The sequence below is a fragment of the Lepidochelys kempii genome, chromosome 1, assembly GCF_965140265.1.
Source record: "Lepidochelys kempii isolate rLepKem1 chromosome 1, rLepKem1.hap2, whole genome shotgun sequence".
NCBI classification, from domain to species: domain Eukaryota; kingdom Metazoa; phylum Chordata; order Testudines; family Cheloniidae; genus Lepidochelys; species Lepidochelys kempii.
Genome location: NC_133256.1, coordinates 118,058,205 through 118,071,675, shown reverse-complemented (window position 1 = coordinate 118,071,675; position 13,471 = coordinate 118,058,205). Strand labels below are relative to the sequence as shown.

The window sequence follows — 13,471 nt, the reverse complement described above, 5'->3', positions numbered from 1 at the left end:
ATGTAAGTGCAATTGTAATGCCAACAGACCCTGGTTGTCGGGGGTGGGGGAGGGGAATCAAACCAGGGACCTTTGGAGCTGAATGCATGAGCCTCTACTGCACAAGCTAAAAGCCAACTGGCTGTCAGCCAAGGCTGTAGAGCAGACTCATTAATCTCTCTCTCTCTAAGTGGTCTCCGTGCCACTAGATGGGACAGAACACCATGCCCAGGAGGTGTGTGGGTTACATACTTCCCCTAGCTGAGGAAGTGCATCAGAGACTTCCCAGATGAAATCCTGGACGAGCCCCCACTTGTAACGCTGACAGACCCCGGTCATAGTCGGGATTGAACTTGGGACCTCTGGAGCTGAATGCATGAGCTAAAAATCGTATAGCTGTTAGTTAAGACTGTAGAGCAGACTCATTAATTTCTCTCTCTCTAAGTGGTCTTGGTGCCACTAGACGGGACAGAACACCACACCCAGAAGGTGTGTGGGTTACATAATATATAAAACTTGTTGCTTAGCTGGTGTAAACATGTATGTTACATATTATCTTTTTGTTACCCCAGAGAGCCCTGAGCTAGCAATTCCCTCTATGTAGCACCCCCAAGCAAATTATTTGCACTCCTGTCTGCCAGTTTCTAGGACTAGCTCCTTCCTCCTGCTGCTCTCTCCTGCTTCTTGCCCAGCTGCCTCCTACTGCCCCCACTCCTGCATAGCTTCTTTCTGCCAATACCCATCCACCAGCAGCCAGTGGCAGGGGCTGATGTTTCCCTTTCCCACACACACAGGCTGCTTGTGAGATCATGCTATTTCCTCCACAATAGGAAAGGAAAACCAGAAATACTTACCAGCCAGGAAGGCACAGCCAGTTTGCAAAATGGCCACGTAAGGGCTGCAGGTGCTTGACTTTGCAAATTTAAAGGGCTAGCTCGAGAAAGGAACTCTGTGACAAAAGTTTCTATGAGAAGGCAACCTTACATTGGGAAGATGTAGCGGCCAGGAAATCATCAGTGAAAGGGCTGTTTTGATTCAGTGTTGTGCTAAGATCACATTGCTAGTCTATAGCTGTAGACTACTGTCATCTCTTTGCAAGCAGCCTCTACTCTGTCCATGATGGGAGTAGTAGTCTTTCCCTCCTTACAAATTTCAGCAGGGAATGGGGCCATTAATAGCCCTTGTATCTTTACATCTAAATGAAATGTAATTTTATAAAAACTTGAGACTGATTATTTGTTCACCACGTTCCTCACTCCAAAAACAAACCAAGGGTCAATCATCCAATCTCCCATCCCCATTTCCAAAAACACATAGCCTCATTTCAAAGTATTTTTTTCCTTTGGGAGATCATGTAAGTCCATTCCCAGTTCCTTGTTAACATGACCCACTTGAAAATGTCTTTATTACACCAAGATTTCAAAGGACTTCATCCCTATTTGGAGTGTGGGAAAGGGCAAAAGTCTTAACCAGTAACACAGATGATTATATTGCTAAGCAAAAAACATAAAACATGAGATTTTTTCACTCTGAAAAATGTGTAAGAAAGAGACAGAGGAGACAAAATTGAGACAGAAGGATGTCGATTTCATGATTTATTGTCACATTAAAAAAGTAATCTTACTGATGAATTAATATTTACTTTTTAATATAAAAGTGCTTATTCTTACAAATCCTTAAGGCTCATTCTGTTACATTACAGTAGGATTCTTCACCATTCCAGAAACTGTGCTACGTGGGTTTTGTATGAACTGTAGAAACAGCAAAATCTCCAAACAGTAAAACAACTTGTCAATGATTTCATGATTTTTGTACACGTGAACTTGTTTAACTGTGTAACAGAGTCGAAAGCAACTGAAATCCCAAAAAACTTTGTTTTATTTTTAACCTGAAATGGAACTGATGTATTTTGCTCATTGAAATGGAACAAATACAGTTGTTTATGAATTTAATTCTTCCTCCGTGCCTCCCTTTTACAGCAAGGAAAGAGAGAGATACAGGATAGTACTGACGTAGTATTCACTTTATATTTCTTTCAAAAAAAATTTGGATGACTACCACGCACAAGCAATGTTCAGAAGCAAGACATTTATTCTTTTGAGGTCCCTACGTTGCATGTTTACTAGGCAAAACTCCCACTGAAACTAATGAGAACTTTGCCTGAGGAAGGAATGAAATAGGGCTCTCTTGAGAATCATTTGAGATTAAATGGTTTATTGTTTTTGGTCTCAAAGAGGAAGAATGGAGCAGATGAAAGCTCTTGCTGTTTGTATTAATCACATATGGCATATGATTTCTAGCATATACTATAATACACAGATACGAGTATATGATTTTTACTTTTAGTCATAATCAGCTATATATTATTTGGATGGACAGTGAATTTACTATTCCTACTTAAATTTAAAAAAATAGCTATTTACCGTAAATAATAATTTTTCCATAACTGGGTCAAAATGTAGTAGCAAATAGCCAAAAATTAATCTATCAGAAAAAAAATAATGTTAAGTCTTCTAGAATGAGGGAAAAATGCCACCTGATCTAATAAATAAAGCACTTCCAACCATTCATGAATGCTACAAGGCTATATGTACATATTTTACAGCATAAATTACTGTACAGAATATTCCCATTTACTAAATTGTTCAGCTGTGTAAACAATATTACCTGTTATACGGGGACATGTAGAGGGATTGTACTTATGTCGTGTAGGTACTAAAAAAATGCTAAATCCAGAATGCCCATTCAAAAGTTGCTGCACTATTGCTTTGGCTGTTAATCAGACAGGAGTAGAGCTAAACTGATATTGAGTCTAATAATATTATGATTTACAGGAATTTGCTGACAGTTGGCATAAATGAGATCTGGAGTTACGCTCTCTGAATCTGGGTACAAAAATAATTCTAGTCATAAAACAGGAGTCTGTACAACTAGGTCAGACAGCCACTATCGCATACAGATTTGTTCCATGATGAACATTAGTTAACATAACGATCAGACAGGAAAGTTACTGCTACTGTGATTATTGCTACAGATTTGTTAAAAATTGCACGTACAGCCAGACTGTGGTAAAGCAATCTGTTGTTTTTGTTATCCTGTCCTCCCTCCCTCCCATTTGCTTGTTTGTCTCATACACCTGTCGTTATGTCTTATTTTTCAGAATGGAGGCTCTTTGGGGGTAGGGACGGTCATTTACTCTGTCTTTGTCACTGCCTAATGCAAAGGGACCCTGATGTGGCTGAAGCCCCTAGGCACGACTGCAATACAGATGTTAATGAATAATAATAATAAATACAGAAAAAAGAAGAAAACTGATGTAAGTGACGTTGGCATGTTTTTAACAGCCATACTTTCCAACAAGGGTTATAAACGAATCTAGTGTGGCCAGTATTTGCTAATGGAACTGCATAAAAAAGATCAATTCACAAATATTAAAATCAGAAGGCCATATTCAATCCTTGAGCTGTACACAAAACTTCCACGACTTGAACTGGAGTGCAACATGTGGTCTAGGGGTAGTGAACAGCCCGCTATTAATGCTCAGCTGTTCAGCACAAATGAACTCACAGTTTTGTCTATCTGGGTTTGTGCTCATGTGTCATATGATGAATCAACGACATGCCTCTCAATTTCCATAAAATGATGCAATGTACCTCTCAGTTATACTGTACAAGCATTCACATAATACAGGCCTGTGATTAAAATAGCCAACTTAATCTCTTTCACAGCCCACACAAAAGCTTCTTCTTCTGTTTATAAATTGTACTTGTATGAAGGATTAGTGCACTAGACCCTACATTGCTACACTGCAAAACACAGTAACCTTAATGGCATCGAAGCTCCCATTCAGCCCTGGTGTAACGACTGATCTTATTGGATTTGTGCCCACTTATACCAAAGCTGGCCTATGTCTAATACAGCAGTTCTCAAACTGTGGGTTGGGATCCCAAAGTGGGTCGTAACCCCATTTTAATGGGGCCACCAGGGCTGGTGTTAGATTTGCCAAGGCCAAAGCCTAAGCCTGAACCCCACTGCCCAGCAGCGAGGCTCAGGTTATAGGCTCCCCACTTAGGGCTGATGCCCTTGGGCTTCAGCTTTGGCTCCCCCAGCCTAGGGCACCGGGACTTGGGCAGGCTCAGGCTTCAGTCGCCCCTCCTAGGGTCATGCAGTAATTTTTGTTGTCAGAAGGGGGTCGTGGTGCAATGAAGTTTGAGAACTGCTGGTCAAATACATTTGAGAGCACCCTTGAGCTCATCAAGCAAAAATGTACTTTTTATATGTTTTTCTGCAATTTTTCTTAACATTGTTGCTAGTTCCCAAAATTCGCAAAGTTAGCTGAATCTCATTCTGCCACATAGGACATGTATTGACGTCTATGGCAGTTCCTCAATCACAGCATATACATAATAAGTCCCTTTGTATTTAAACTAGGACTCCCATTCCTCTCTTTCTTTCTATTTGATCCTGCTGAAAATTCATGATGCTAAATGAGTGACATCTAAGACCTAAAATAATAAGTCCCTGCACAGACATGACACTGGCAAATCCCAGTGATCTTTGTGCAAATTCATAAAACAGCAAGGCCCATTAAGAAAAAAATCATGACACAATGTAAGCCAATGCATGTGTGTTAGGCCTAGGAGGTATCACCGCAATCTTCCTGCCTACAGTGCCTGGAGTGTCACATGGAGTATCCAGACTTGCCAATTCTGAGACTTTTCAGTCTCTTCTACAGCACTGCAGGGAACCCTTCCTTCAGCATTTCCCATCCTGCCTCCTGGAATGGGGCAGCCAATCAGAGCTGCTGCATGTGGCAAGCGGACCTCTCCCTTTCCCCTTAGGAGACAGAAGTTTTTTGTTAGGGCTGGAGGGAAAAGGTGATACAATGGGGCTGAGAAGGAGAAGGGAAGAGAAAGAGTCCAGCGACTCAGAGGGGCTCTGCTCCCTCCTCCCCCTTCTCTTCTGGTGGATAATATGTTGGCTCCTCCCCTTTTCTTCTCCTTATCCCTGTAGCCCCAGGCCTGGGAAGTGTAAAGAAAACCTCCAGAGTGAAGGAGGTGCGCTGGGAGGAGGGAAGATGTGGGGCTGAGCGGAGGCAAAATGAACTGATGGGCAGCCGGGGGGAGGTCAATAGAATGAATTAACTCATTGGGGTATGTTTTTAGGGAGGAGCTGGAAGCCCCCGTGTCATCAGCCAGCGCTTTGTGCAGATTGAAAATCTACTCGTTTTGTAACAGGATATAGGCAGGTCTAAGAATCTGGGCAATGGGGGAAAAGTCCTTATTAAAAACACAAATACTTTCAATAACAGAGAAGAGAAAAGAGTAGAAAATTACTAGCCAAATTATATTTATTTGGGTAAATTGAACCTCTTGCTAACTTCCTCCTGTGTGAAAGGTTTTCTTTCAAAGGTCTCTTGGGGTAATGAGACCAGAGTTGCAGGTAGAATGGAGCCACCTTAGGGGAAGCTATGAAAACTGATGTTGCTAAGAAAAGAAAGACTAATATGGTGGGATTATTTAGTGTGACCCAAATAATATGCAGAGCTATAGAGACACATCAGTTTATAACCTCCCCTGCTTACTGAGGTTTGAGCAGTAATAGTGAGTCCATTGCTGATCTGACTGGTAGTCATTCTTCAGAATCAAAGTGTTTTGCTATTGACCTTTAGAGGGAAATTGGTAACGTGGAGCCTGGGCATTTAACCCTGGCATTCCTATTAATGTTAATGGGAGTTGGGAGTCTAACTCCCTGTGCATTATGCTGAAAATGTCTCCCTAATTGACTTGCCATGCCAATTAACTACAGATGACTCATGGACAGATGGAAATATTTTGTGAGAGTTACATAATTCTTCTTATGCCAAATAAAGAGATTAGTCCATTCTGCAATGCGCCACTGTGAAAGACAACATTTAGGCTATGAATCTGGGGATTGGGGAAAACAAATAATTTGAACATTTATGATGCTGTTGGTTAAAGACAATAAGTTCTGAAAAAAATATTTATTTCGGGGAAGGACAAACTGGCGCAGAGAAATTCAAAGTCCATTTGAACTCTTTGGAGGAACAGATAGTTTGGTTAACCTTTTTTTGTCCTATTTACATTTGTGTGTGAGTTGGTATGGCCTGGTTTCTACTAAGATCAAAACATAAATACTTCAAGAAGGGCTGTCTTCATGCTATTTCTGATCCAAATGAAACTAGCAAGTAATACTAATAATACTCGGCATTTTTATATAGGGTGTAATTCACCCCATGCAAAGGCCCCACACAAGGCCTATGCACCACTGCAGCCCTATTTTAAGAGCTTTAAGGATTCCTATTTTGGGGTTTAAGTGATGCAAAGGCCTTGGATTGGCCCCTTGCCCAGGAGTGAAATTCACTCACATGACTTAACATTTTACAGTGATTTTTAGCACTTCTATAGCACCTTCCAGCTGAGGATTGCAAAGTGCTTTACAAAACATGAATAAATTATTAGCACCCCTATTTTACACATAGGGAAAGGGCAGCACTTTGCCCCCCTCTGTGCACCTGCCCAGAAAGGAGCTTGTGCCCTTGGAGGAAATGCCCTGTGGGGAAAAGCTGTGTAAGTTAATGAAATCCATGGTTACTTGCATTGCTTTCCCCTCTGGGCTGTGAACCCCCCCTTTAGGGATGGGTTTTGGGTCAGTTGCAGTAGGGAAAGCCCCTGGAAACATGGGATCATCCAGGGTTTAGAAGCAGCTGCTTGGGTCAGATGGCAGAGTGGAGGCAAGGGGGTGATTTGGGAGATATTTGATATCCCCAGGTGAAGGGGGTGGAGAGATACCTGACTCCTTCCTGGTGGACGAATAATGCTTTCTTGAGAGAATATTGTGTAGAAACAGTGGGGAGTTTCAGATCTCAGGTGGATTATCCCGGTGTCTGGGGAAATAGGGATCTAAGTGACTTTCCCAAGAACTTTAAATGATCTTGAAAACAGTTTATTACAAGGTAACTAAAAAATATCAAGTGTGAAATCCTGGCTCTTTTGAAAGAAATTGAAGTTTTGCCCTAGACTTCACTGGATACGTCTACACAGCAGTGGTCCTCCCCCACCCGGTACGGGGGGAGGGACCCAGAGCCCAGGCTCCAGACTGAGCCAAAATGTTTACACTGCCCCATAACATGAGCCCCGTGAGCCTGAGTCAGTTGACCCGGACTCTGAGACTTGCAGCTGTGGGTTTTTTTTTTTTTTTTTTTTGCTGTGTAGCTGTACTCAGTGAAGCCAGGATTTTACTCTGAGAATCTTGTGTTCTCACCAGCTTTCCAGGTAGCTTTCCTGACCAAAGCAAAGAGGTTCATATGTTTAGATCAGCTTCAAATAAACATCCAGATGCTTTTCCGAATGGATTCAGATGGGGCTCACCCATTGCTATGCATGTTCCCACTCTTTAGCGCATAACCAGTGTACCAAGTCATGTAATAATAATGATTCTGATCGTGCTCTGAGCTGGAACATATTTATAGGATGCAAGTCAGGTAATTCTCTCCATCTGAATAAGGAATCAGTTTGAGTACATGGTGTAAATCTTTACAAAAAGTTATCAAAAGGAAAGACATTTTAGATCTGTGCCAGCCATACTTCTATCATCACTGTAACAAATTCATTCAGTCATTGTTAAGTGTATGGTGCCAGCAACGTGCAAGGAGATTTTATTCTTTAGTCTGAGGGTTTTCCACTGAACTGGGAGAGGGGAGTGCTGCAATCATTATAAAAAAGAAACATTTCTTTTTGACGTATTAAGTGGATTATGCAAAGACCGGACATACTGTAGAAGGGAAATGTCATTAATACAGCTTTGACCGAGAACCAGCGACCCTCCAGAAATTTTAGGAAAGTTAAAAAACACATAATTTTGACAAGATGTTCTTTTAAAAATCTTTTAAAAAGATTAAGGAATTCAGTCACTATTCTTTACATAAAATTCAACCTCTTTTGTTTAAAACCATAATCACTTAATGTCACATCTGCAACCTAGCCGTGGCAGATGTAGTTAATCTAAGTCAGTTTGCAAATTCCAATTTCATTTGGATTAAACATTGCGACTAAGTCACTCAATAGTATACACTGTATAGGCATTAAGACTGGTGTCTAGTAGTTTATCTACTCAAGAGACTTTAAGCACAGATTAGCCAGGTCTAAGTGTATGTCTTCTTTTTAAAAAAAATATCCTGGCATTTTAGTTATGCAGATTTGTATCAGAGCTGTGAAAAATGGGTGAAAATTGGCATTATGAAAGATATACGACTGCACCATTCCCAAGGTGAGAGTGTTACAAATTAATTAGCTGCACACTTTACCTTGATAACAATTACTGCTCTTCTGAGGTGATATGACCATTCAGTGACAGGTACTCAATGATCAATGGGAGGCACTAGTAATATCCTTTGTGCTGACTGAACTTTTTCATGGTTTAGCTATAGAGTGTATAGATATGTATGCATACGTACACTGAGGGCTTGATCCTTCACAGTGTAGGGGAAGACTGCTGCGTGTGGAAGTAAAGGTAAAAAGTGATGAGCAGTACCAGGAGAGCAGGGAATCTGATTCTGCATTGATGAGAATACTGCTTTCCAGGCTGCCAAGTTACTCCCAGTAGCAGAAGTAAAGCTCAGACAAGGAGCACATAACTAAGCACCAGTGTTGCATGCTGAGGGATACGGCCAAGATCCTCCAAGATACTAGGCACTTAACTCCCATTGAAATAAATGGGAGTTAGGTGCCTAAATACCTTGGAGGATCTGGGCCTACACTGAGTACCATGTCTCCTCACATGCCCAACATCTGCCTACACCCCTTCCTGTTAAACCCTGTGAGATTTAGAATAAAGAAAGGGCTGTGGAAGGGGCTTGGGATTTACCGCCATACAATATAGATGCCTTTGCTCAGTGGTCAACCATACTTGAACCTATACATATCCTCCACTCACCCTTGCACTCCCTGCTGCACATCTTACAGGATCAAGGCCAAAGTGTGTCTGAATATCTCATTGACTTGGTGTTTGTGAACATCTCAGAGTATCTCAGGGCATTTTTAATGCAAAAAACCAAATTGTATTGCCTTTGGGTCTACCTGTGGCACACGTTTTATTTGATAATATTCCAGTTGATTTCCCATGCCTGCATGTACTCGTCAGCTGGTAGACTAGCTGTCTGTCACATTCAGAAGTTTCTGTTTTATACCAAACCTCTCCCTCCAGGCATAATTTTGCTTTTGAGCTGGATTTGTACAGGTTGACATCTTCACCTCTGAAATATTGAGATGGAATCTCTAATGCAAGAGAAGGGAGCCTTTATCATTCTCAGGGGACTTGAAACAATGAATTAAAACAAACAAGACGTGCCTTTGCAAGTGGCAAGCAAAGTAAGGGCCGTCTCTAAGGGTCTGATCCTGCAGCGTGCTGAGAACCCTCAGCTGACACTGAAATGCCTGGGACTACTTATATACTTAAAGGGATGCTTAGACTTAAGAGTGCATACTGGAGGATTCTCTGCTCCTTGAAGTCTTTAAACCATGATTTGAGGATGTCAGTAGCTCAGACATAGGTGAGAGGTTTTTCGCAGGAGTGGATGGGTGAGATTCTGTGGCCTGTGTTGTGCAGGAGGTCAGACTAGATGATCATAATGGTCCCTTCTGACCTAAATATCTATGAATCTATAAGAGCTTTGCTGGGTCAGGGCCCGACGCCACACAGCCCTTTTCAGGATCAGGCCCCAAAGGAATGAGACGAAGTGTCTTTGGTTATCATGCCGTACCCACCTGTAGTTGTTTGAAGAGCAGCAATCGTGACCAAAAGCAACCTGTACAAAAGCAACGTGCCTGTGGTTGAACTGCATGCTCTAACCTCATCAAAATGCCCACCTGTAAGGAACATTGTGGACAGGAGGCCTAATTCTCTGTTGGGCTATATGGGCGCAGCTCTATTGACTTCAGTGGAGTTTCTTCTGTTTACACGAGTTCAATGTCAGTGATTCCAGCACAAAACTTACAATCAATGTACCATTTCCGTGGCACTTGATGGGTATTTTAGCTGGAATGATTCAGCATAAAAACAGCTTAAAAGAAAGTGCACAAATCTACATGTTTCCTTAGTAGTCAGGAAACATGTTACAATAAGAGGACATTAACTCTTCCTGAATTTCTGTGAAATTGCTATACACATTGCAGCCAAACAAGTTCCAAAAGAGCTCATAATTAATAAAATTTATCCCCAGTCGCAGCACAAGAGATGTGATTCAAAGTTCCTTACTTGAAACTCCAATGCCAAGTTAAAATCTGTGTAAGGCAAGGAATATATGTTGCTTCTAATTTAACTGGCATAAAATAGTGATAAGAATTCCGAAATACCAAAAAACCCCCAAACCCAAACCCCACATCTGAAGACAAATGATAAAGCAACCACCAAGAAAGCAGAAGCAAATTTAACAGGCATCCCACTTCTCTGGTTTGACAGAAACTCCCACATTGCTATCCTAACAGAACCAAATTACTCACGGTATTAAAAGGATTTAAATCACTTCCTCATCTAGGAAATCACTGGCCGACTTTCCCAACCAGACATCAGGCAGGTAATAATCAGCTAGGCACTGACCAAGTTACATTCCAACAACTGTAACTGAATGATTCGTATTTTTTCTGCAACATGCAACAAAGTGAAATCTGATGACATGACATTGAGTATGTCTGCACTGCAGCAGGAGGTAATTTCCAGCTCAGATAGATGTACATGCACTAGCCTTGGTGGAGCTCGTACACCCAAAAGAGCAGTGTAGCCGTGGCAGTGTGGGCTAGCTGCCAGAGTATTTACCTAGGGTCTCGGATGGGGTTGCTGCCTCCCATTCTGCAGCTATACTGCTACGTTGATAGAAGCTAGTGCGTGCACATCTACCCACACTGGACATGACACCTGCAGTGGCGGTGTAGACATACCCATTGTCTTACCGCAAATCTTTTAATGTGGTAACAAACTAAATTCAGTGGCGGAAAGCCCCCGCGCCCCGACCCCACTTCCAGGCAGCAGCGCCAGGCGGACAGGGCAGGGGCGAGGGAAGCATCCCCATTCCCCAGCAGCTGCGCTGGGCGCGGCAGCAGAGGAAACCCCCTGCGACCCCACACCCCACTCCCTAGTGGCAGTGCTGGGCTGGTGCTCTGGCGAAGGAAGCCCCCAGTGCCCCTCAATCTTGGCAGAGGCCGGCTGGCCACAGAGAAGCCCCCAGCGCCCCCTGATCCCATTCCCGGCAGAAGCCGGGGGGTGGCAGGGGAAGTCCTGCTGCGGTCCCAGGACTGGAGGAGCTCTCGCTACCTGCTCTGGCCTCAGGGCTGGGGAAGCTCTCACTCCCTGCTGTGGCCAGAGTGTCTCAAGTCTTGGGGCCACAGTGTGGGGGAGTGCAATGGGGAGACCCTGAGTGGACTGGAAGGGGAGGGAGGGAAGGGTCATAAAGGGGTGGGGTCACATATGGAGGGGGCAGAATGGAGGTGGGCCCACAGGTGGAAGGGGTGAGATGTGGCCCCCCACTTGCTCTGGCCCAGGGCCCCAGGAAACTTTAATCTGCCTCTGGCTAAATTATTTGATGTGTGGTTTCTAATGCAACTCATCAGACATGTTGATATGTAACTTTTACTGGCAGATATTTTTGCACCAGCATCACACTAATATTGAGATAAAGCTGACTAGAAGGTAGCAATGAAGATGGCCATTCATTGACTCTTACTTGAGCAATGCAACTGAAGTTAATGTAGCTACTCGCATGAGTAAAGGCTAGAGGGCTGGGTGCAAAATAACCAATAAAATTACATTTCAGATGAAAACAATCAAATGTTTCCAGAGAAGTGAAAATGAAATTAACCAAGAACAAAAATCCACTAAATGCACACAACACATTAGTTATGAACTGGCCATGGCCTCAGCTGATCCAAATTAATTGCAATTACTTTGGGATAAATTCCCTTGGCACAAAAAACACAGCCTGTCAACAAGAGCTGAAAACACCCCATAAATCAAGAAACATGAAAGCCTAGTGGAGGATTATGCATGACGAGTGAGAGGATTATGATAGGAAACAGTGCTTAGTCTGGTGAGCAGCAAACCCAGCTTTCCAAGATAAAGAGAATTTCATGTAATGGCATGATATAGACTAGAAGAAACTGCAAGTAAGCTACTTTAAGATGGAAAAGACATCAAAACCAGAGCCAGCAAGGTGAAGCCTCACTGCACACAGCAAACAAATGTCATCGATGTGTGTGTATGTGTGTGCACATGCAATAAATGGACTTTCTTTGCTAGCTGGGTTGCAGTTTGCAGTATTTTTGTGTTATCTTCTTGCCTGTAATGACAGTACACAATTTTCCAGAATCTCTTCTAGTTTCTTGTTATCAATACACCCATTTTTCAGGCTGTTTCCTCGATAATGTTCATTATAGTGCATAAGGAGGCTGAACAAGAGGTCAGGTAATTTCAAAAGCCGAGAAATAAAGAAACGAATGCAAGCTGTTGAAACTTATTGCACAAAAGTTAATGCTTTCTTGCTCCATATTTTTTCAGTCTACACAATTCAGCCATACATCCCAATCAGGAAATAAGAGGGAAATAAGAACACTGAAAGTTCTATGGAGCATCCAAACGGCCAGTCAGACTCTCATTGTCCCTAATTCAGGAAAGCACTTAAGTGCATGTTTAAGTTCTACTGAAGTCAATTGCATTTAAGCATATGCTTAAAGTTAAGCACACACTTAAGTGCATTCCTGACTGGGAGCCATTGTGTTTATTGCACTTGGTTCAATTAACTCATGAGATTTTGGTTTCTGAGTTTTTCTAAGCACAGGTATAAGAAATGTGTGTGTGTATTAAGACATCTGTGGTCAGTTCTGTCTAGAGTATGACAATGTTTGGAGATTGCTATGGAACAATGCATTCTGGAGAGACATAGCTGCATATTATACAGACACAGATATATGTCTACACTCTGAAAAATGTTGTTCAATGTTGAAGAAATATTCACCTTTGTTTGGATGCTATGGTTGATTATTTCTGTAGCACAGTGTCCAGAATAACTGAATCGTCCATGGGAGATTATGCAGTTCATTTGAATGGCACACAGTCTTTTGCGTGAGCACTATTCCGTACCCAGTGAAGTCCTTGTTGAGTGTACTGAACTAAATGCTCCATACTGCTGTGTAGGGTGACAGGTCCCATCAATGCATCCAACTCATTAAAAAACTCTGTGGAAAAAATATTAAGCGTTAGAATAATGAAAGGGACATTTGCTATTTATCACAATGTAGTAGCTAGTTTCTTTTACTAACTAAATCACACTGAACATTTTACTAAAATGGAAGTTTGGGGTGAATGAGTGTCCTTAAGGCCCCGATGGTCCATGATCTGAGTGTTGCAACAATTTCATTTTAAAAATTAAACAGCTAATTCCTTGGTTCTTTCTTTCATTGACTCCCATTGATCTCGTGTGTAA

General features: G+C 42.2%; 1 protein-coding gene across 5 annotated transcripts in view; it reads right to left on the bottom strand.

Moving 5' to 3' along the window:
* Window positions 1–2,493: 2,493 nt before the first annotated feature.
* AFF3 (ALF transcription elongation factor 3) overlaps window positions 2,494–13,471 on the bottom strand; it is a 469,443-nt gene continuing 458,465 nt past the window's right edge. For all 5 annotated transcript variants that reach the window (XM_073352102.1, XM_073352119.1, XM_073352110.1 and 2 more), the window contains one exon: window positions 2,494–13,223. In XM_073352102.1, the coding sequence (XP_073208203.1) occupies window positions 13,084–13,223 (140 nt within the window). In that variant the 3' untranslated portion in view covers window positions 2,494–13,083. The remainder of the gene's footprint in view (window positions 13,224–13,471) is intronic.